Source organism: Hemitrygon akajei, chromosome 31 (genome assembly GCF_048418815.1).
Source record: "Hemitrygon akajei chromosome 31, sHemAka1.3, whole genome shotgun sequence".
Lineage (NCBI taxonomy): Eukaryota > Metazoa > Chordata > Chondrichthyes > Myliobatiformes > Dasyatidae > Hemitrygon > Hemitrygon akajei.
In genome coordinates this window covers 16,477,001-16,501,252 of record NC_133154.1, presented here as the reverse complement: position 1 = coordinate 16,501,252, position 24,252 = coordinate 16,477,001, and the positions used below count along the sequence as shown (strand labels likewise).

Below are 24,252 nucleotides of genomic sequence, written 5' to 3'. Positions count from 1 at the left end.
CTAATACCAGAGGGCGTGCATTGAAGATGACAGGGGGATGTGAGGGGCAAGCTTTTTACTCAAGTGTGGTGGGTGTCTGGAATATGCTGCCTGGTTTGGTGGTAGAGACAAATACATTAGTGGTTTTGAAGAGACGTTTGGATAGGCACATGGATATAAGGAAGATAGAGGGATAAGGACATTGTGTAGGTAGTAGGGATTTGTTTTTGGACAGTTTAGGTTTGCTTTAGAGCTGGTTTGGCATAATAATGTGGGCAGAATAGACTGTTCCTGTGCCCTTCAAGCCGCACCACCCAGCTCTCCCCCAATCTAATTTGAGCCTAATCACAGGGCAACTTACATGACCAACTAATCTACCCACCAGAACGTCTTTGGACTTTGGGAGGAAACCGAGGCACCCGGAGGAAATCCGTGCAGTCATGGGGAGAACGTACAAACTCCTTACAGGCAGCAGCGGGAATTGAACCCGGGTCACCTGTACTGCAAAGCGTTGTGCTAACCACTACACTACCCATACCCATATCACTTTACACATGCTGTAATTCTTCCATTTTATTCAATATTCATCTTAATACTACTCATAATTAAGCTAACGGGAATATAAAATATATCCAATTATTAATGAACGCCGCAAAACATTATATTACTAAGTCAAAAAATGTTTTAAAATATGTGGGAGAACTCATGTAAAGCTGGGTTTCCATTACTGAGCTATCTCAGTTATTATAGTTCGAATGGTTCTGTACAAACTTTGCCCAATTACCTTTTACTACCCTTAGTTTTTATTGAGCAAACAATACTTTATACTAGCTGACCTTTGTGCTCAGTCTCAATGTATTATCTCGGAGGGAAAGCTTTAAGATGACATGTAAAATGTTCCTAATAGCGCTGCTTCCTGTATACTCTTGGAAGTTAATTACCTTAGAGAACGACAATTGGAGTGTCTTAACAACAGAGCAGAAGAATGAAGCGGATGCTTAGTTTCTTTCTGTGCGCCATAATTGTCATCCGAGGACATTTTCCCAAGAATCCCTATTCAAAGTGCACGGATAAATTGTTTACAATTAATGTGGTTCTTTTGAATGATTCCTTCTCTCCTTGGACCTTGAATAATGTAATTCCAACTATAAAGCAGGGAATTCATTCTATTAATAAGGACCTACAAGGTAAGATCCATGTGTTGATTTGTTTCTACTGTCTGTGTTACCGAGAGGGTACAGAGCCACTGGGGAAGGTGCAGAAAGAAGATTTATATGATAAGAGTACAGAGAGGTGGAATGGAGAGCAGAACTTCTCTGTCCTCTTCTTATTACCATCAAGAAAGAGGTACAGGAGCCTGAAGGCACACACACTGTACAATTCAGGAACAGCTTCTTCCCCTCTACTATCTGATTTTTGAATGGACATTAAACCCATGAGCACTACCTTATTTCTTCTTGTAGTTCACAGCTTTTTTTCCCTATATTATCATGTATTGCATTGTGCTGCTAAGTTAACAAATTTCACAACATATGCTGGTGATATTAAACCTGATTCTGATTCTGACTTGATAAAAACCCTCAAAGTTATCAAAATGTTTGATATGGTACATGTGGATATATTTTTATTTTATGTGAGAAATTTGAACTAACTCAAGTATATGAACTCATTACTATTCTTAAAACATATGATGGTTAATCCAAAAACATGAATGCAGTTAAACAGGAGACTACAAGGTAATGAGGGAGAAAGAAATATTGATTCGATGAGATGATAAATGAGTTTTCCAGTGTATCTCAACGTGCAGGCTTTGGAAAGCAAGACTGGGTGTATATTGTTTCATTAAGTCCATCTGTAGTTAATAGTCAATACTAGTCAATCTTATAGATAAATCCTTGCAGATTGTCATTTTGGTGAAGTTTTGGGTAAGAGCTAAACAAGGTACCTTGAGTGGGGACTTCCTTTGTAATTGTAACTGTTTCCAACAGCAGTCAATTAAATTCATCTGTTTGAGTGGATAAAGAGGAAGAAAGAGAAACCACAGGTTTTTAACTGTGGAGTGCAGCAATCTCAGATTGGGGGCTTCAGTTAGCAGGGTATGTGGCATCTTCTCAATTGGCTTTTGGTTAGACAGTGTGGCATTGATGTCAGTCAGGTCAGTAGTTGGTAAGCATTTTCGTATTTTATAGTTCATATAAAGTGTGTACAGATTAGATTGTATTTTAAGGGGACATTTTAAAATCAAAAGTCAGTATCAGAATCAGGTTTAATATCACCAGTATATGTCTTTGTGGCAGCCGTACAATACAATACATGATAATAGGGAAAAAATGTGAATTACAGTAAATATAGACGATGGGTGGTTGATAAGTTCGTGGCCTAAGGTGGAAGGAGTCAATTTTAGAAAACCTAGCACATTTATTTTTTGACATAGTCCCCTCCTACATTTATGCACTTAGTCCAGTGGTCGTAGAGCATACAGATCTTGGACCTCCAGAAAGTGTCCACAGCAGAAGGAGATGAGTTATACAGCTCTCTTTATATGCACATGCAGTTCAACTCTTTGAGTGATTATGCAGAAAGTTTGAAGTTAATAACTCATCAGGGGTGATTGATGAGTCTGTGACCTAAGGTAGAAGGAGATGAGTTATTAACTTCAAACACTTCTGCCTAATCGCTCAAAGAGTTGACCTGCATCTGCATGTAATGAGAGCTGTATAACTCATCTCTTTCTACCTTAGGCCATGAACTTATCAATCACCCCTTGTATATTTAAATGAAATAAGGAGTGCAAAAATAAAAATTAAAAAGTAGTGAGGTAGCATTCATGGGTTCAATATCCATTCAGAAATCGGATGGCAGAGGGGAAAAAGCTGCTCCTGAATTGTTGAGTGTGTGCTTTTGGGCTCTTGTACCTCCTTACTGATGGCAGCAATGAAAACAAGGCATGATCTAGGTGATGGGGGTTCTTAATGATGGTTGTTGCCCTTTTGAGGCATCACTCCTGGATGAGGTCCTGGATACTAGTGTCCATGATGGACTGACTAAGTTTACAACTTTCTGCAGCTTATTTCAATCCTGTGCAGCAACCCCCCCCCCCCTCCCCCCGCAATACTAGATGGTGATGCAGCCAGTTGGGAAGCTCTTCATAGTACATCTGGAGAAATTTGCAAGTGTGTTTGGTGACATACCAAATCTCCTCAAACTCCTAATGAAATATAGCCATTGTTGTGCCTTCTTTGTAGCTGCATCAATATGTTGGGTCTGGGATACATCCTCAGAGATATTGACACCCAGGAACATGAATTTGCTCACTTTTTCCTCTTCTGATCCCTCTATGAGTACAGATGTGTGTCCCCTCATCTGACTCTTTCTGAAGTCCACAATCTTACTGACGTTGAGTGCAAGGTTGTTACTGCAACACCACTCAACTAGCTGATATATCTTGCTCCTGTATGCCCTCTTGTCACCCTCTGAAATTCTGCCAACCATAGTTGTATCGCTGTAGCGACGCAGTCATGGGTGTAGAGAGAGCAGGTGGTGGGCTTAGTACACATCCCAGAGGTGCGCCAGAGTTGATTATCAGTGAAGTGGAGATGTTATTTCCAATCCGCACAGATCAAGGTCTTCCAGTTAGGAAGTTGAGGATCCAGTTGCAGAGGGAGGTACAGAGGCCCAGGTTCTAGAGCTTTTTGATCAGAGCTTTAGGAATGATTGTGTTGAACACTGAGATATGGTCAGTAAACAGCATCCTGACATAGGCATTAGTAGTATTGTCCAGGTGATCCAAGGCCGCATGAAGAGCCAATGAGATCACATCTGCCATAGGCCTGTTGTGGCAATTGGCAAATTGCAGTGGGTCCAGGTCCTTGCTGAAGGTTGATTTATACTTCTGCGTAGCAGCCTATGCAGAAGGCTTCATAAGTGGCCTGCGCCGTTGTGAGCATTTATACCTGTGCGTTGGTGTGTCTGCGTTGCTCTGCAATTCACCTCAAAAATGCTAGTTGGCGGTGGGGTTTCTATGCCACTGTGTAGAGTTTCTTCATGTACTTCAAACAATGGTGACTGAGCACATCATGTTGGAGTTGGAGCTAATAAATGTTGAACAAGGGTTTTATTGAAATTACTGCAATGCAGAAAAGAGAGAAGACGTCAGAGGAGATGGTGTGTACGCCCATTGAACGGATTGTGGCAGAAGGAGGGTGAATTTTCTGTGCTTGTCCGGTCACTGAGAGACATGGACAAGGAAATGCATTTCAAATATTTTTGGATGTCGGCAGGTAGATTTAACGATTTGGTTCATCGTCTCCAACCATTTATTTCACATTAGTGTACGCACAGTATGCCTATAGACAGGAGGAAATGCGATGCTACCAAGCAGACCAATCACAGTTGTTGTGGTCTGCGTCGCTGCGATGCGCAGTTACATTTTTGGAGAGGTGTGTGTCAGACGATGGCGTAGGGTAGAGTGTAGGGTACAGCGTAGGTTACACGGCTATGGCATATCTAAGGCGTTCATTTGACGCAGAAGTATAAATCAGCCTTGAGACAGGAGTCAATTCTACCAAAAGACAACCAACCTCTCAAAGCACTTCATCACCATTTAGATGTGAATGTATTGGGTGATAGTTGTCAAGGCAGCTCACTCTGTGCTTAGCCCCCCCTGCTCTACTCTCTTTGCATTTATGACTGTGTGGCTAAGCACAGCTCCAATGTCATATTTAAGTTTGCTGACGACACCGCTGTTGTTGGCTGAATCAAAGCTGGAGACGAATCAGCATATAGGAGGGAGATTGAAAATGTGGCTGAGTGCTGCCACAAGAAGAGCCTCTCATTCAATGTCAGCAAGACCAAGGAGCTGATCATTGACTTCAGGAGGAGGAAAGCAGAGGTCCATGAGCTAGTTCTCATCAGGGATCAGAGGTGGAGAGGGGCAGCAACTTTAAATTTCTCAGTGTTATCATTTTGGAGAACCTACATAATCATTAATAAAATCAATTTTTGAGAAATAAAACTCACATAACTATTTTTCTTTGTTGGAAAAAGGAGGGAGTGAATAGCTCTCTGAGGAATCCTGTCAGAACCAAGATAATGAATATCCCTCATCTGTATTCATTAAAGAAAAGGACATCAAATAGTTGGAGATATTAGATATCATGGTGGGCTTAATGGTGGCTAAATTTTCTGGTCCTGATGAGATATATCCCTGACTGCTATGGAAGCAATGCAGAAGATTTCTGGGGCCCTGACAGATATTTATGTTTTTGTGGCCATAGGCAGGGTGCCAGATGACTTGAGGGCATTAAATGTGGTCCCTTTATTCGAGAGGGACAGTGAGGATAAACCAGGTAATTAGAGTTCTGTGAGTCTAGCATTAACAGTGAGAAAGTTTTGCAATAAAATATTCTGAGGGACAGGATTAATTTACATTTGCAAAGGTGGCAATCAACCAGAGAGGGTCAGCATGGTTTTCCTATGGAGAGATCCTGTCTGAATAACTTGACTGAAGTTTTGAGAGGCAATAAAATGTTTTGATTAAAGCAATATGGATCATGAAGTCATGGACTTCAGTCAGACCTTTGACAAGACTTCTCATGGGAAACTCGTTCAGAAGGTTAAAGCCATTGGTTCCAGGGTTAATTGGATCAAAAACTGCCTTGATAACAGGAGATAGAGGGTGATAGTGGAAGTTCATATTTGCAATTGGAAACTCATGATCGTTGGTGTACCAGAGGTATTGGTGCTGTGACCTGAGAGTTTTTATAAGAATTAATAACTGATATGAATGCAAGGTGTCTGTGAAGAATAAGAATTTCAAGTTGTATACTGTATACATGCTCTAATATTAAATTGAGCCATTGAAGAACCAGCTCAGATTGGAAGTGAGAGCTGATTTTACACACTCTCTGCAGTCTTGACTCCTCTCTCCAGGGCATTGGACCCTTTAGTTGTTCCATTGTTTGGTCAATTTAAATGCCAGCTCAGATAGACTGAAAAGACAGTATGTCAGATGGGATGAGAGCCGATTTCTCTCGTTCTTCGCGATGGTCATTGCCATGGCGCTGAGGCTTTGAAGACTGCCTTGGCTGCTGTGCTCCATGCCCACTAATATGATAAGCGAGGCTTTGGGCCTAATCTGAGCTGCTCTGGGGTTTTGGATCTGAGGACTCAATTTTGGTTCGGAATGCTGTTTGCTCACTTCAATTATTTGCACAATTTGTATTTTTTTTATCTTTCTCTTGTGTTGGTCTTTTTATTTTCTTTCTCTTTACAATATTTTTATTCAGAAGAAGAAAAAAACAAGATTTACAGAGTGCAACACATAGATAAATCTCAACATAACTTGTGTACATTCATATATTGTAATAAAATTGATCAAAATGTTATAGCATAACACATAAAGGTATACCACTCTGTAATCAAAAATTTAAAGATACATCATAAAATAAATTTTTTATATAAAAAAAGGCAACCCCCTACCAACTACCAAAGAAAAAAGCTGATGGATGATAATGGATAATTAGAAAAAAACATATTTGCTCAAGAAGAGAAGATAAAAATATACATAAAAGTCTGTGCACTGTTAAACTTTATAAATTGGAAAAGTAATTTAGGAAAGGTCCCCAGATATAAAAAGATTGTTTTGAATTTAAGACTGAGCAGCGGATCTTTTCTAAATTTAAATAAGACATAATATCACATAGCCATTGAAGATGTGTAGGAGGGGTAGACTCCTTCCATTTAAGCAAGATTGCTCTTCTTGCTAAAAGAGAGGTAAAAACTAAAACCAACACGAGTGAATCTGCAGATGCTGGAAATAAATAAAAACACAAAATGCTGGCAGAACTCAGCAGGCCAGACAGCATCTGTGAGAGGAGGTAGTGACAACGTTTCGGGCTGAAACCCTTCATCAGGAGACCCCGAAATGTCGTCACTACCTCCTCCCATAGATGCTGTCTGGCCTGCTGAGTTCTGCCAGCATTTTGTGTTTTTATCAAAAACTAAAACCCGTAGGTTAGGAGTATTTAAAGTTATATCTTCATTTGCAATAATACCAAACAAGGCAGTAAGGGGATTTGGGTCAAATTGGACCCTAAAAAGTTGTGAGAAGGTATGGAATACTTCCCGCCAAAACTTTTCAATTTTAGGGCAAAACCAAAACATAAGAATTAAAGAGGCATCAGCAAAGTTGCATTTATTACAAAGTGGAGAAACATTCGGATAAAAACTGGACAGCTTCTGTTTAGAAATGTAAGCTCTATGAACCACTTTAAATTGTAGAAGAGAATGACGAGCACAGAAAGATGATTTATTAACCCATTTAAGAATTTTATTCCATCTATCATCAGAAATCTGACAATTTAGGTTATCCTCCCAAGCTTTTTTTATTTTATCTAGAAAGTCTTGTCTAGAATCAATCAACAAGTTATAGATACCGGTAATAGAACCATTAACAATAGGTTTTAAATATAAAAGATTGTCCAGTTAATTTTTATCAGGACCTATAGGAAAAGTAGTTAATTGAAAACGTAAGAAATCTCTAATTTGAAGGTATCTGTAAAAATGTGTTTTTGGGAGTGCAAATTTAGTTGACAATTGGTCAAATGAAGCAAGAGATCCTGAGATAAACAGGTCCCAAAAACACTTAATACCTAGTTCATTCCAATCCTTAAAGACTTTGTCAGTCATAGAAGGGATAAAAAAAAAATTAAGGAAAATGGGAGATGATAATGAAAAATTTGTTAAACCAAAAAATTTCCTAAATTGAGACCAAATCCTTAAAGTTTGCTTAACAATTATGTTATCTGTTATTTTATTTGCTGAAAAAGAAGAGTATGATCCAAGAAGAGAGACAATAGAGGAATTTTTTACAGAATTAACTTCTAATGAGACCTATGATGGGCAATCTTTACGATAAATATAATAGGACCAGAAAGTAATATTCCTTATATTGGCAGCCCAATAGTAAAACCTAAAATTAGGTAGGGCTAATCCACACATCTCTTTATTTCTTTGTAGGTAAACTTTACTTAAATGAGCTTGTTTATTATTCCAAATATAAGATGTTAAAATTGAATCTAAAGAATCAAAGTAAGTCTTAGGAATAAAAATAGGTAAGGCCTGAAAAAGATATAAAAATGTTTTTTTTAATTTTTTTTTCTATAATTGGCTTCTTTTGGGTTTCTTGCTTTGTGGCTACCCGTGAGCAAGTAAAACTCAAGGTTGTATAATTTATGCATTCTTTGATAATAAGTGCACTTCAATCTCGAATCTTGAATAGAAATGGTAAGTAAGTTTGTAGATGACATGAAAATGGGTGTTGTTGATATGGTGATCTTACGCTACAGGATGAAATTGATCAAGTGGTAAGATGGGAAAACAACCACAGGAACTTAGTCCTGATAAGTGTGAAGTGAGGCACTTTGGAATTCTAATAGGAGTCGAACATGCAGAATGAGTAGCAAAGCTCTAGGGAAATCAAAGTTCAAAGTAAATTTATTATCAAAGTACACACTGTAGATGTCACCATATACAACCCTAGCCTGGCCTGCTGTATTCCACCAGCATTTTGTGTGTGTTGTTTGAATTTCTAGCATCTGCAGATTTCGTGTTTGCTCTTTAAATTCACTACTGCGAAGCCTCTGCCAGTGATGCCTACACTGAATAAGTTTAAATCTTCTCTTCGACGGGAGTTCAGTGAAACCCTCTCTCGCTGCTCCCCATCTATAATTCCCTCGGCCCTTCAACTTTTCGATCATATTTTGACCCAAACCCGCTATTACAGCTTCTCCTATCATTTGCATTTCCCTCTCCCCCCACTACTTTCAAATCTCTTAGTATCTTTCCCTTCAGTTAGTCCTGATGAAGGGTCTCAGCCTGAAACGTCGACAGTGCTTCTCCCTATAGATGCTGCCTGGCCTGCTGCGTTCCACCAGCATTCTGTGTGTGTTGTTTGAATTTCCAGCATCTGCAGATTTCCTTGTGTTTACAACCCTGAGATTCATTTTCTTGCCAGCATACCCAATAAATCCATAATAGAATAATAACCATAATAGAATCAATGAAAGACCTCACCAACTAGGGCATTTGACCAGTGTGCAAAAGACAATAAACTCAGCAAATACAAAAAAGAAAGAAACAATAATAGTACTATGTAAATAAGTAATAAGCATTGAGAACGTGAGATGAAGAGTCCTTGAAAGTGAGTCCATAGGTTGTGGGAACTTTTCAGTCATGGAGCAAGTGAAGTTGAATGAGATTATCTCTTTTGGTTCAAGAGCCTGATTAGGAGTTTGAAGAGATTTGGCATGTCAACAGGTACACTCAAAAACTTCTATAGTTGTACCATGGAGCGCATTCTGACAGGCTGCATCACAGTCTGTTCTGGGGGGGAGTGCTGCTGTACAGGACCGAAAGAAGCTGCAGAAGGTTGTTTGTAAATCTAGTCAGCTCCATCTTGGGTACTAGCCTACAAAGTATCCAGGACATCTTTAGGAAGCGGTGTCTCAGATAGGCAGCCTCCATTATTTAAGGACCTCCAGCATCCAGGGCATGCCCTTTTCTCACTGTTACCATCAGATAGGAGGTACAGAAGCCTGAAGGCCTGAAGTACCCAAAATGGAGCTGACTAGATTTACAACCATCTTTTGGTCCTGTGCAGTAGCCCCTACATACCAGACAGTGATGCAGCTTGCCAGAATGCTCTCCATGGTACACTATTGAAGTTTTTGAGTCTATTTGTTGACATGCCAAATCTCTTCAAACTCCTAATAAAGTATAGCCGCTGAGAGGATTAGAGGAACAATCTGGGGAGAGACTAGTAGACCAGATCCACCGCCTGTTGCTCAAATCATCAGTAGGAGACATCTGCTGATGATAGGGACAGGTGGCCAATAATCCCTGTGGGGAACTCGGTGATACCTCAGCAGACAGTTTGGTGGATGTCCACCTGCAGCCATCTGCAGATTAGAGACTGCTGAAAGCCTTAATGTTTTTTTAGAAGATCTGACCTGGGATTAGGCAACTCAATAAAATCTGCCTCACAACCTTCCTTGATCTTGGGATGCAACATTTGCAAGCCAGTGTGGGAAATTAAGGAAGGGCAAGTTGGAGTGTGTGGTGATAGAAAGACATGTCTGAAAACTGACTAAGTGGTCTTCACCCCAAGGAAGACATACTTGATGATGGCATGAATGATCTTTATCACCGCAGGACTAGTAACCTATTGACTCCTGGTTTGGGATTTTACAGAAAAAAAGTATTCCTTTTGGAAGGAATGATATATTTATTAGAGAGACAGCGAAGAACAGGCCCTTCTGGAGCTGCCCACCCGGATTAACAGTAGCCTATTGATAAGACAATTTACAATGACGAATTAACCTACTAACCAGTACATCTTTGGTTGTGCGAGGAAACCAGATCACCTGAAGGAAATTGATGCCATCACGGGGAGAACGTTCAAACTCTTCACAGACGGTGCCAGAATTGAATTCCGAACTCCAGAACGCTGTGAGCTGTAATAGCATCAGCTACGCTACTGAATCACCAACTTTAGGGAGAGCAAAGCTAAGTCAATATGTAACTAACAAATGTATTTGTATTTCAGGTTATAATGTCACCGTAAATGCGACATACGAAGGTTTTGACACAATATCCTTTTCGTCCAAAGGATGCTCCACAAGTGCCTGTGGAGGACTAATGAAGCTTCAGGAATTATTTGTAAGTATGCGAGTCAGACAAATATACGTAGTTCAAGTTCAAGTTTATTGTTATTTGACTGTATACGTATACAACCAAATGAAACAATGTTCCTCCAGACCATGGTGCACCCACAAGACATATATCACACACATGCATAAAGCAAAATATTGCCATAAATAAGGGTAAAAATGCAATTCAAAATGAATGTAGTGTGCAGAACAGGTAATCAATACAGTAAACAGTTCACTGTCCCGGTGATGAGACCTCAGCAAGTTATTCATTAGTGTCACAGCCTGAGGAAATAAGGTGTCAGCCAGTATTAGCTCTGATGCTCCTGTACCTTCTTCCTGATGGTAGTGGGTCGAAGAGATCGTGGGATGGGTGGTAGGGATCCTCAACAATGCTTCAATCCCTTTCTCTACAACGCACCCAGTAAATGTCACAAATAAGGGGAGGGAGACCCCAGTGATCCTCTTGGTGGGTTTCCATAGTGTCTTCTGGTCCAAAGCTTGGTAGCTTCCGTACCACACAACGATGCAGCCGTTCAGGATGCTCTCGATGATGCCCCTGTGGAAAGTTGTTAGAATGGGGGGAGGCTGGCAGGGATCCTTGTGTGCCTCAGTCTCCCCAGACACTACTGCGCCTTCTTGACTAATGAGGAAATGCTGTGGGTCCAGGTTGGGCACACCAAGGAACTTGGCGGTCTTCATTTTTTCCACGGCAGAGCCATTGACGTGCAATTGAGAGTGATCGACCTGCACCTTCCTGAAGTCCACAATCATCTCTTTTGACTTGTCCATGTTGAGACTCTTTATTCAGTCAACTACAGAACCTAACAGTAGTTAGCAACAACACAGTAGCTGCTTCCACATACTCCCGGCAACCTTTCACCACAATACCCAAATGCATAGTAACTTATTACACTGCAATTACGTTTTATCCATCAGGTGGAATGCCAGGCTGGACTGGTGTGCTTAGGTTTTGAAGCACCATCAATAACTCACGCTGAGACTTAGGAAGTGAGATATCGGCTTTTATTGACTGGAAGAATAAACAGCACTACATCCTGGGGAAAATGAGGGAGAGCAGCAGCCCACAGTCGCCTTTATACAGGGGTCTGTGGGAGGAGCCACAGGAGCAGTCAGACAGGTATATCTAGTTCACCACAGGTTTGTTGGAATAAACCCAAGTTAATCCACTTGACCTGTTCTGCCCCACTGAGTGCATTAATAACTGAAGGGTTTGTAGATTAATACCGCAGATATTTTCCTTCTGGGCTGTTTATTCGCACCTTTCTGCATTTTCCTGAGGAAGTGTGTCAAGCTTGGAGTACTTTCACAGCTCAGAAAATTCTCGTCCATATGGCTATCCCTCATATGTCAGACTCAATGGTGAATGCCACTAGATTGATTGAACTAGGGTATTATATCATGTGAAAACACTCCTGAGAACAAGGTGTTTCAGGCCCTTGGAACAAGGAGAGGATTATTACTCTAGGTTGGGATACAAAGGGCTAGAAAGCCAGTCTTTCCCTGTATCACAGGATGTGAAATTCAGGAATATCCAATTCTGTTTTATTCCTCCCTCCTCAGTGCCACTCTTCAAAGAGGCTTTTGGAGGGTTAGTTTCACCGCCAGCTTCTGGTGACTGATGGATGTTGTACATATCGGCCAGTTATTTCCTCTCACAACGTGACCTTGCATTGGTTCCTCCTTTTCTTTCTCTGCCCTCACACTTGTGTTCTAGATGGGCCACCCTCTCATAGTTATGGGTGTATAGAAAATACAGCATCGGCAATGTCCTGATTCTCATCAAAGGTTGGCTTAATAAAGACTTGCAATGTAAGATCACATCAAGCATATGAGCCAACTCTTTTGTTAAAAGGAAGAAATCAGACTGAGAGAAATGTATTTGCCTCGGGAGCGAAAGATAACTGATGGTGAAAGTCAGCAACCCAGCTTCAGTAAAAGCTTCACCCATTCTGAATTGTGTGCAGACTACAAGACAGAAATAGACCTTTGCCTGCCTCTGTACCCAACACAAATATTTTCCCTCCTCTCTTCACATGAGAGGCAGAATGATTCAGCTATTAGAGCCATTACTTCACGCCACTGAAGACCTGGGTCCAAACCACACCTCGGGAGTTTGCATGTTCTTCCTGTGACTGTGTGACCTAGGGGCTTTGGATACCTGCCACGTGCCAAAGGTGTGTGGGTTCTTAGGGCAATCGACCACTGTAAATTACCCCTAGTGTGTTCATTCATTCAGTGCCGTGTTGTATGACGTTGGCGATCATGGTCTTCACCATGATTGTTCTTGGCATATTTTTCTACCGAAGTGGTTTGCCATCTCCTTCTTCAGGGCTGTGACTTCACAAGACGGATGACCCCAGCCATTATCAATACTCGTCAGAGATTGTCTGCCTAGTGTCAGTGGTCGTATCACCAGGACTTGTGATATGCAGCAGCTGCTCATACGACCATCCACCACCTGATCCCATGGCTTCACATGACCCTGATCGAAGGGTGGGGGTAAGCCGGTGCCACACCTGGCCCAAGGGTGACCTGCAGGCTACTGGATGGAAGGAATGCCTTACACCTCCTTTGGTAGAGACGTACTTCCACCCCGTCACCATCCTAGTGTGTAGGTGGGTGATAGAATCTGGGGACAGTTGATAAGCATGTGGTGAGATTAGAAAACAGGACTGATGAATGACTGATGATTTTCATGGACAGTGACAAGAAAGGCAAGTTTCCAAGCTGTATCTTTCAATCACAATATTTGTGTATTTTCCTGTTCTTTTCTTTCCTGTTCTTCGTGTTAAATGATTATTTTGTGTTGTTCAACAGCATCCCAAAAATTGAAGTGCCTTGTGCCTACCCAGTGAATGGAAAACTGAGAGCGTACCCATTGAGACCGATGATTCTGATCTTAATTTTCTTTTTAATCCTGGATCTAGATGGGCGAAAACTTGGGCTGTGCAGTTGTGGGTCTCACATGTACCTATGCGACCTTTCAAATTGTCTCGTAAGTCTCTACCTCCTATAAATGTGAGTTCCTTTCAATAATGAACTGAAAGATGCACCCCAATGTTTTCATTGCAGATGATCACGGTGATTTACTTCTGAGATGGAGGAGACAGAAAGAGAGAGAGAGAGAGAGAGAGAGAGAGAGAGAGAGAGAGAGAGAGAGAGAGAGAGAGAGAGAGAGAGAGAGAGAGAGTGTGTGTGTGTGTGTGTGTGTGTGTGTGTGTGTGTGTGTGTGTGTGTGTGTGTGTGTGTGTGTGTGTGTGTGTGTGTGTGTGTGTGTGTTTGATTAATTTTGTTCCTTCCCTGTGTGTTAAAGATGGCAAATGGCTCAGTTGCCCTTGACCGGAAGACTGTAAAGTATGACAATATGTCAAGACACACAGCCTGCACCTCCATTCCTGAAGGATGGTGTCTAGTAAATGTATGGCTTGTATTGATGGAAAAAGAAGAAGAGAGTACAGAAACTGAAAAGCCTGTGGTTCTTCGACACTAATCTTTGAAAGTGGAAGAACAAATTTGGAAAGCAGACTTAGATGAAAGCATGTGGGATCATGGGTTTTATAAACATGGGAGTAATACACAAAGAAATATTTTGGCTACAACTTTGTTAGTGATTGGCTGGTCTTGAGTTGAAGTATTGTAACCAATGCTGGACACCAACATCAGGAAGAACTTCAGAAGATTTTATATACAGCAGATGTAGCATAAATATGAGAAAGTCTGCAGATGCTGGAAATCCAAAGCAACACACATAAAATACTAGAGGAACTCCGCAGGCCAGGCAGCATCATTAGACAAGAGTAAACAGTCGACGTTTTGGTCTGAGACCCTTCTTCAAGACTCATTCCAAAAATATTAGAAGGGGTCCAGTCAAGCTTTACTGAAATGGTACCAAAGATATGGGGCTTCTACAGAGTGACTGGGGAAACTAAGCTTGTCATTGGTGCACAGAAAGTTAAGGAAACGCTTGTTGGAGGTTTTTAAAGTTAGAATAAAATTTTAATAAAATGTCTCCAGGGACAGGTGGGTCAATAACCAATGACATATACTTCAGATAAATGGGAAAAAAATTAGACACGTGATTTAGTAATCCAATGGGTCTTTTTGTGATTTTTATTTTATTGAGAATAGGCCCTTCCAGCCCTTCAAGCTGCATCCCCTGGCACTCCCCAATTTAACTCTAGTCTAATCACGGGACAATTTACAATTACCAAATAACCTACCAACTGGTACACCTTTGGACTGTGGGAAGAAACCGGAGCATCCGGAGGAAACCCCATGGGGAGAACATACAAACTCCTTACAGACAGTGGTGATGTGGTATGCAAATTGAAAGTGGGTTAACTTCCAAACTGTATTTGATGGAGAAAACTTTGCAGAGCTGTAGACGCAGTGGAGTTTCTTCTTCAATGGACTGAACAGATGATACTAAGCACCATTTTCATCATTATGGAAAGTACCTCCTTCATATCATTTTCATCATAATGGAAAGTACTTCCTTCATATCATTTTCATCATTATGGAAAGTACTTCCTTCATATAATTTTCATCATTATGGAAAGTACCTCCTTCATATAATTTTCATCATTATGGAAAGTACTTCCTTCATATCATTTTCATCATTATGGAAAGTACCTCCTCAAGTCACTTGGTCTGCTACTTTCTGATGGATAAAACAAATCAATTGAGACTCCTCGCTGGTATTTTTCTTTGTTAGCTGCTGACTTGTATGGGAGGGGCTTGAATTAAATTGACTTTATTTTTTACATCCTTCACATATATGCGTAAAAATATTTACATTACATCTCCATCTAAATGTGCAATCATAGTAATTTATAATAATTTATAATAAATAGAACAGTGAATGTACTAGAGAGTACACTCAAATCAGTGTGAGTTCATCAGTCTGATGGCCTGGTGGAAGAAGCTGTCCCGGAGCCTGTTGGTTCTGGCTTTTATGCTGTAGTACCGTTTCCCGGATGGTAGCAGCTGGAATAGATTGTGGTTGGGATGACTTGGGTCCCCAGTGATCCTACGGGCCCTTTTTACACACCTGCCCTTATAAATGTCCTGAATCATGGGAAGTTCACAACTACAGATGCGCTGGGCTCTCTGCACCACTCTCTGCAGAGTCCTGCGATTAAGGGAGGTATATATAGTTCCCATACCAGTCAGTGATGCAGCCAGTCAGGATGCTCTCAATTGTGCCCCTGTAGAAAGTTCTTGGGATTTGGGGACTCATGCCAAACTTCTTCAACCATCTGAGGTGAAAGAAGTGCTGTTGTGCCTTTTTCACCGCACAACTGGTGTGTACAGACGACGTGAGGTCTTTGGTGATGTGGATGCTGAGGAATTTGAAGCTGTTTACTCTCTCAACCCCAGATCCATTGATGTCAATAGGGTTTAGCCTGTCTCCATTCCTCCTGTTATCCACAACCAGCAACTTTGTTTTTGCGACATCAAGGGAGAGGTTGTTTCCTTGACACCATTGTGTCAGAGAGATGACTTCTTCCCTGTAGGCCACCTCATTATTGTTTGAGATAAGGCCAATCAATGTAGTGTTGGCGGCAAATTTCATTAGCAGATTGGAGTTGTGGGTGGTGATACAGTCATGGATATACAGAAAGTAAAGGAGGGGACTCAGTACGCAGCCCTGAGGGGCTCCTGAATTGAGAGTCAGAGGGTTGGAGGTGAGGGAGCCCACTCTTACAACCTGCTGGCGATCTGACAGGAAGTCCAAGAGTTGAGTCCAAGAACAGCATGTGCCTATTGTGTCATCTGTCGATCACTTATGTCAGTAGGCGAATTGTAGGGGATACAGTTTGGGTGGTAGCATGCTGTAGATGTAGTCCTTGACCTGCCTCTCAAAGCATTTGCTTATTATTGAGGTGAGTGCGACAGGACGCCAGTCATTGAGGCATGTTACCTTGGTCTTTTTTGGTACTGGGACAATGGTGGATAATTTGAAGCAGGAGGGCACTCTACACTGGGAGAGGGAGAGATTAAAAATATCAGTACACAGCTATTAGCCCATCAATGAATCCCCTGACCACTTAGATGAGATATGGTTAGGGTGAATCATACCTGATAAGGAATATTATTAATAACTTCAAGAACCACAACAAAATTTGCAAATACAATGCACGTTTAACCTTTTAAGACCTCCACAGGAGTGTTTATGAACTACCGTTTGTAAATTTGACACAAATTCCGTAAAAAGGTGTTGAGGCTTGTAGCCAAAATTCAGTCAAAGAGAGAGATTTTAGAGAGCCTCTTCAATGAAAGAAGAGAGGTGAAAAGACCGACTGATATAATGATAAAGTTCCAGATCAGAGGGCCATGGCAGCAAAGTGGGATGTTCAAGAGTTCCGAATTGGTTAAAACAGGAAAAAGAGACAAAAGTATTAAATAAGTAGTAATATTATCATAAATTTACTTTTTTTGACAGGCTGGATACATTTTTGGACATCCCTATGATATCTGCAGGTAGCTTTGGCTTATCCTGTGACTACAAGCCCAACTTGACCAGGATCCTGCCCACAGCTAGGAAGATCTCCAGCTTTTTCCTATGGTTCTGGGATGACAAGTCCACTGTGAAGGGACATAACTGGGACTCAACTTACATCTACAAGAAAAATGAAACTTCAGAGTCCTGTTTCTGGTGGGTTATTTTTTTTTATCTGATCCACCTCAGCATAAAGTTCTGCATTGCAAACTATTGTCCTGAAATGGAACACACCCAGAGATCTGAGCAGCTACAGACCTGAGACTTCACTGCAGTTTATCACCATAAATAAGAACTCCTAGTCTGATAGGGCTTTTGAACTTCAGCTATAAGTCTTTCCATTCCCCATGTTACGATAGGGTTCTGTTCCTGAGAACTGTTTATAACGCGAACAGTCTGCAACCTAGATATGCCACCATCCAGCAATATTGTTAAATAAATTTATAGGGCAACCAAGCAATGTGTAGTTAAACCAGGGCACTTACCTTAACCATTAAGATTTCTCTGCTAGATGCAATATTGTAGCCACAAACCGGGTCCCCTGCAACCCTGCAACAGCGGGCAAATTCATCCTACTAGTCTCCCGAACAGTCATTTGTATATAAATGCTGACCATAAATTGGGTGTTTGTAACCTGGGGAGAATATACATCAATATTGCAATAATCAATGTTGATGCAATAGTAATGGCCATGCTTCAAAAAGTAGCTTTTTAGCTTTGATGTCTCATAGTTTAATGATGTTGTGATAGTTTAATGTTGTTGTTGTGTGTGTGTGTGTGTTCACTCTTTCTTTTGTTATGTGTTTTAATATAAATCCTTTATAAAGGATTGTGTCTGTGATTTTAGGTACATTAATGCTTTGGAAGCTGGATCAGCTGCATTCTCCATGGGTTTAGAGGTTAAGGAAATCATTCGGGACCCAATTAAATTTAAGAAGATAGTGCATGACCCAGAAAGGAAGAGTAATGGTGAGTCTTGTGCCTTTGCTTCAGGTGGTGTCGCTTTCCTAAAATATTCCGTATCATAAGACCGAAGAAGTGTCATGGGCAGAACTGAAATACACAACTCAGTGTGCTTTATTTTTCATCCAGTATCTTGGCCTCCTTTCATTAAGGCCTCTATACCTTCATCAAGTTAAAATAAACTAATTCCATGAAAAGCAAAAGGAGATAGCCTACCAATCCCATCCATTGATAAGTCTAAACTCAACCCTTTCCACAATCTCTGTCCATCTACCATATTTATACTCTGATTACATCTTTCAATCCAACCATCTAGCTGCTCAGCACATCCCCGAATCTTACCTTTTTGCCTTTAACAAATCCTCTCATTCCACTCGGCATACCTTTGACTCAAACCTAACTACCTTCTGGTTTTGTTTGTCAATCTCACCCGACTTCTCATAAGTCTCAATTCCACCTATCTTCCATCTTCCTATTCCTTCTATTTGCTTTCTGACTGTATTACTGAGTCCAATTGTCTGTGTTTAGCCCTTATCTCTCTAACCCAGGGGTTTTTCAACCTTTTTGATGCCATGGACCAATGCTATTAAGCAAGGGGTCTGTGGATGCCAAGTTGGGAAACCATGCTCTAAACTTTTCCTATCCAAGTACTTATCTAAATGTCTTTTGTACACTGTAATTCTACTCACCTCTACCACATCCTCTGACAGCTTGTTCCATATATCTACCACCCTCTGTGTGGAAAAAAGTGCCCCTCAGTTCCACATCAAATATTTCCACCTGTATTTCTTCATCTAAAGTTGTCAGCTTGGCTATCTGATCCCTCCTTTCCACCATGTTTGCCTCCTCCTAAATGTATCAAACACTGCACATTTTATATTTTCACTTTTGTTTGGGCAAGGATGCTTCTTTTCATTAATTCATTGGTAGATTTTATCTCTGATGCACCATCAATAACTCACTCTGAGACATAAGAAGCGAGATATCGGCTTTTATTGACTGGAAGAATGAACAACACTACATCCTGGAGAATGAGGCCGGGCACAAGCCTCAATCGCCTTTATACAGGGGTCTGTGGGAGGAGCCACAGGAGCAGTCAGCGGGGGGTCTGTGGGAGGAGCCACAGGAGCAGTCAGCAGGAGTCTGTGGGAGGAGCCACAGGAGCAGTCCAGACAGGTATATGTAGTTCACCACATTCACCCCCGCCTTTGTTTTAAAAAGAGTCCCCAGGTGGCGAAGTTTCTTACAAGTATATTTACAGGTTAAGTCTATCAGGTGGTCAAATCTGTCGCTGTGATCTACGTAGCTCCGGCTGCGATTGCACAGGTGCCGGAGGTGGTGATTGCACAGGAGACGGAGGTTGTGCTGGTTCTGGCCTAACTGGAGGTGTCAGGGATCCCTCACGTGTGTGCGAGGCGCCCGGAATATACGCGTACGAGATGCCTGGTACATGAGCATCGTGAGGAGTCTGTGTGGGGCACGGTGTGCGCGGTGTCACCTCGAGTACAGGGTTCATAGTTACCGTGGAGTGTAAGGGGTAGTGGTCTGCTGCTCCTGCGGGCGCCAGGTTGCGGACAGAGACCGTATCCTCTCGCCCATCAGGCAAGACCACGTAGGCATACTGGGGGTTAGCATACAAAAGGTGAACCCTCTCGACCAGCGGGGAGTATTTATTACTCCTCACATGTTTTCGTAGCAGCACTGGCCCCGGAGACGTCAGCCAAACTGGTAGGGTGGTCCCAGTGACAGACTTCCTGGGAAAAGAGAATAGGCGTTCGTGAGGGGTGGCATTGGTGGACGTACATAACAGGGAGCGGATAGAGTGGAGTGCCTCAGGGAGGACCTCCTGCCATCGAGAGACTGGCAACCCTTTTGACTTAAGGGCTAAAAGTGTGGCCTTCCACACTGTGGCATTCTCCCTCTCCACCTGTCCATTCCCCCGGGGATTGTAACTTGTGGTTCGACTAGTAGCAATCACCCTAGCTAGCAGGTACTGGCGCAGCTCGTCACTCATAAAGGAGGACCCTCTATCACTGTGGAGATAGCAGGGATATCCGAACAGAGTGAAGAGCTGGCGCAGGGCTTTTATGACGGACGTGGATTGCTTCCAGATAAACATCTCCCCACAAATGGAAACAATTTTGTGCCTTGTTTACCAATGCCCCTCAGCTTTCTCCAGGAGAAAAGTGACACATACCATTCAACAGTCAATTGTCCAGATGTTTCGTCTTTGACTCACTTCTAAGACATTGTTCCATCATTATTTCATTTTGAACATCCAAGTTACAAATGCTAAAGTTCCATTAAAAGTTCTTGGCTCTCGAATGGCCCGTCTGAATGTTTCTGAAAATGTGTGATGCCATCAGTAAACTCCCTGCCCACTTTTTTGCATGACACCCTTAGTTATAGACTTTCTAGCCAGAGGAAGCAGGTTGTTTTGGAACCTTCCATGTTTTAGTTGATTTTTCTGATTGTGGTTTCCAGGCCATTTTCACATTGTTGTTTGTAGGAGCATGCTCTGAGCAAGTTTTCTACAGTATTTCTGCTTTACAATGATGATTACATTTCAAAAGTACTTTTCTGCTGTGAAGTGTTTTGGGATATTCAAAAGGCAGTATATAAGTGCAATTTTCTCTTTGCCTTTTGATGGTTTCACTTCTGCCTATAGTGGAGACGAATTTTCCAGTGACTTGCTCACACTATGTAATCATAAGGACACAAGAAATCATAATCAGGTTAAAACTACTTGCATACTGTATGTTGTGAGATTTGATGTTATGCAGCAGCAATACATTGCAATACATAAACTGTAATTTATATTAAGTATTTATATTAAAAAGTAGTGAGGTGGTGTTCAATGTCCATTCAGAAATCTGATGGCAGTGGGGAAGAAACTATTCCTGAATTGTTGAGTGTGTCCCTGATGGTAGAAATCAGAAGAGGGCATATCCTGCATAATAGGGGTCCTTAATGATGGACGTCGCATTTTTGAGATATTGCTCCTTGAAGATGTCCTGGATGCTGGGGAGGCTAGTGCTCATAATGAAGCTGACTGAATTCACAACATTTTGCAGCTTATTTTGATCCTGTGCAGTGGATCTCACACCACCCTCCCCATACCATCCAGTTAGAATGCTCTCTGTGGTACATCCATAGAAACTTACAAGTGTCCACAGTGACATACCCAATCTAAAACTCCTAATGAAATATAGCTGCTCTCGTGTCTTATTTGTAACCGTATCAATATGCTGGGCCCAGGATAGATCCTCAGAAATGTTAACACCCAGGAACTTAAAATTGCTCACCCTTTCGACTTCTGATCCCTCGATGAAGACTAGTGTGTGTTCCTTCATCTTACCTTCTCTGAAGTCCACAATCAATTCTTTCATCTTACTGACGTTGGGTGCGGGGTTGTTGCTGCGACACCACTCAACTAGCAGATCTATCTCGCTCCTATACGCCTTCTCGTCACCATCTGAGATTCTGCCAGCAATAGTTGTGTCGTCAATAGTCATGAAGGTCAAAGCAGGAGTACACTATATGAATCCTTGAACCTGCTAGCTGGTAACGTGCTTGGAAAAAGGAACAGAGAACTTTTGGTAAATTTAGATTCAGGAAATGCAAGGAGGAAACTGGAGAGGAGCATAAACACCAGGACGGATCAATTTTTATGCAATGTATCTTATTTTTCATTGATTTTAATTTAAGGATAAAAAAATTGGCAGGGACACCATTCAGCAAGATGAAAGATGATAGCCTAGCAATATCCCAGTCTATGGCTTCAGTGTTGATCACAACCAACAATTGGAGTAAAGAAATACTATGATTCATAAACATTTGAGTAATTAGTTCTGACTCTAAAAGAGCAAAACCACAATGCTGAGCCAGTGCCCTCATTGTTGGCTGTCCAGTCAGAGGAAGCAGACTTTCAAAATCTTCTCTGTCAACCCTACTCAGAATTCTGCATTTCTCAATGAGACTCTTCTAAACTCCATGGCATATATGAATGTCACTCAATTGCAATCACTGTCTGAGAACTCCAAAACGTGTCATTTGTCGCTCCAGTATTTCTCAGTTGAGTATCCAATATTATATCAGCTGAGATCGTACTTCCATTACTCCTCTTGTCACTCTCTTTGGCATATAGGTCCAAAGATCCCCGAAGGTGACAGCACAGGTAGATAGGGCAGTGAAGAGGGCAACTGGGTGCTTACTTTCATTATCCGGGACATGAATTATAAGTGGAGGGAGCTCCTGGTACTATATAAAATGCTATGTACATTTATGTTTGCCTCAAGTGATCGGACTGGAGGGAACATGGCGGAAATTGGAATTGGTTAATTATTGTCACTTGTAATGAGGGATGGTAAAAACCTTGTTTTGTGTACTGTTCAGACAAATCAATTCATTGTAGAGTTGGACAATAACAGAATGCAGAACAAAGTGGAATACAGATTCACATCAGATTCATTTATTTCTCACTCGTACATCGAAACATCATTTATGTTAACAGCCAACACAACCGAAGGATGAGCTGGGGGGCAGCCTGCGAGAGTCGCCTCACATTCCTGCACCAACACAGCATGCCCACAGCGTGCCCATACATTCCTGCACCAACACAGCATGCCCACAATTCCTTCACCAACACAGCATGCCCACAATTCCTGCACCAACACAGCATGCCCACAATTCCTTCACCAACACAGCATGCCCACAATTCCTGCACCAACACAGCATGCCCACACATTCCTGCACCAACACAGCATGCCCACACATTCCTGCACCAACACAGCATGCCCACAATTCCTGCACCAACACAGCATGCCCACAATTCCTTCACCAACACAGCATGCCCACAATTCCTGCACCAACACAGCATGCCCACAATTCCTTCACCAACACAGCATGCCCACAATTCCTGCACCAACACAGCATGCCCACAATTCCTGCACCAACACAGCATGCCCACACATTCCTGCACCAACACAGCATGCCCACAATTCCTGCACCAACACAGCATGCCCACAATTCCTGCACCAACACAGCATGCCCACAATTCCTGCACCAACACAGCATGCCCACAATTCCTTCACCAACACAGCATGCCCACAATTCCTGCACCAACACAGCATGCCCACAATTCCTTCACCAACACAGCATGCCCACAATTCCTGCACCAACACAGCATGCCCACAATTCCTGCACCAACACAGCATGCCCACACATTCCTTCACCAACACAGCATGCCCACACATTCCTGCACCAACACAGCATGCCCACAATTCCTGCACCAACACAGCATGCCCACACATTCCTGCACCAACACAGCATGCCCACACATTCCTGCACCAACACAGCATGCCCACACATTCCTTCACCAACACAGCATGCCCACACATTCCTGCACCAACACAGCATGCCCACAATTCCTGCACCAACACAGCATGCCCACAATTCCTTCACCAACACAGCATGCCCACACATTCCTGCACCTCCAGCCCCAGGTCGGGCATCTCCAGGTTTCTGACCACTAGTCCTTGGCTCTGGACTCTCAGACCACCAGACCCCGGTCCAGATTCACAGACTTCCAATCTCTGGACATGCCAACCCATGGAACTTTGGCCTCTGACTCTGGACTTGCCGATCCCTGGATTTTGATCTCTGGGTGTTGACCCCAGGACTTGCCAATCATGGCTTAGACAATCAGGTGCAAGACTGTGAGGTTAAGAGTCCATATTATTATACTAGGGAACCAATCAAAAGTCATAATGGGGGGAGGGTAGTAGCTGTCCTTGGGTCTGATTGTACATGATATCATGATTTTGTGTCTTCTGCCTAACGGGAGAAGAGAGAAGAGGGAGTGTTCAGGGTGGTTGGAGGTGGTCAATGGTTATGCTGCCTGCGTTACTGCGGCAGTGAGGAGTACAGACGGAGCGTACGGAGGGAAGTGGTTTTGATAATGTGCTGGGCTGTGTCCACAACTCTCTGCAGTTTCTTGCAGTCACACAGAGCAGTTGCCGTACCAAGCTCGGCCATCGATTAAAAATTGATTATGGTTGAAGGATCATGCCAAAT

At 42.2% G+C, this 24,252-nt stretch overlaps 1 protein-coding gene across 2 annotated transcripts in view; it reads left to right on the top strand.

The window, feature by feature from the left end:
- The first annotated feature begins 927 nt into the window (after window positions 1–927).
- Window positions 928–24,252, top strand: part of LOC140719486 (guanylyl cyclase C-like) — a 77,380-nt gene continuing 54,055 nt past the window's right edge. The window contains exons 1-6 of one of the 2 annotated variants that reach the window (XM_073034196.1): window positions 928–1,166; window positions 10,586–10,698; window positions 13,640–13,707; window positions 16,451–16,456; window positions 17,158–17,370; window positions 18,062–18,183. In XM_073034196.1, coding sequence (XP_072890297.1) covers window positions 965–1,166; window positions 10,586–10,698; window positions 13,640–13,707; window positions 16,451–16,456; window positions 17,158–17,370; window positions 18,062–18,183 — 724 coding nt within the window. In that variant the 5' untranslated portion in view covers window positions 928–964. Of the gene's footprint in view, window positions 1,167–10,585; window positions 10,699–13,639; window positions 13,731–16,450; window positions 16,457–17,157; window positions 17,371–18,061; window positions 18,184–24,252 lie in introns of those variants that run through there. The other variant, XM_073034195.1, reaches the window with a different exon arrangement.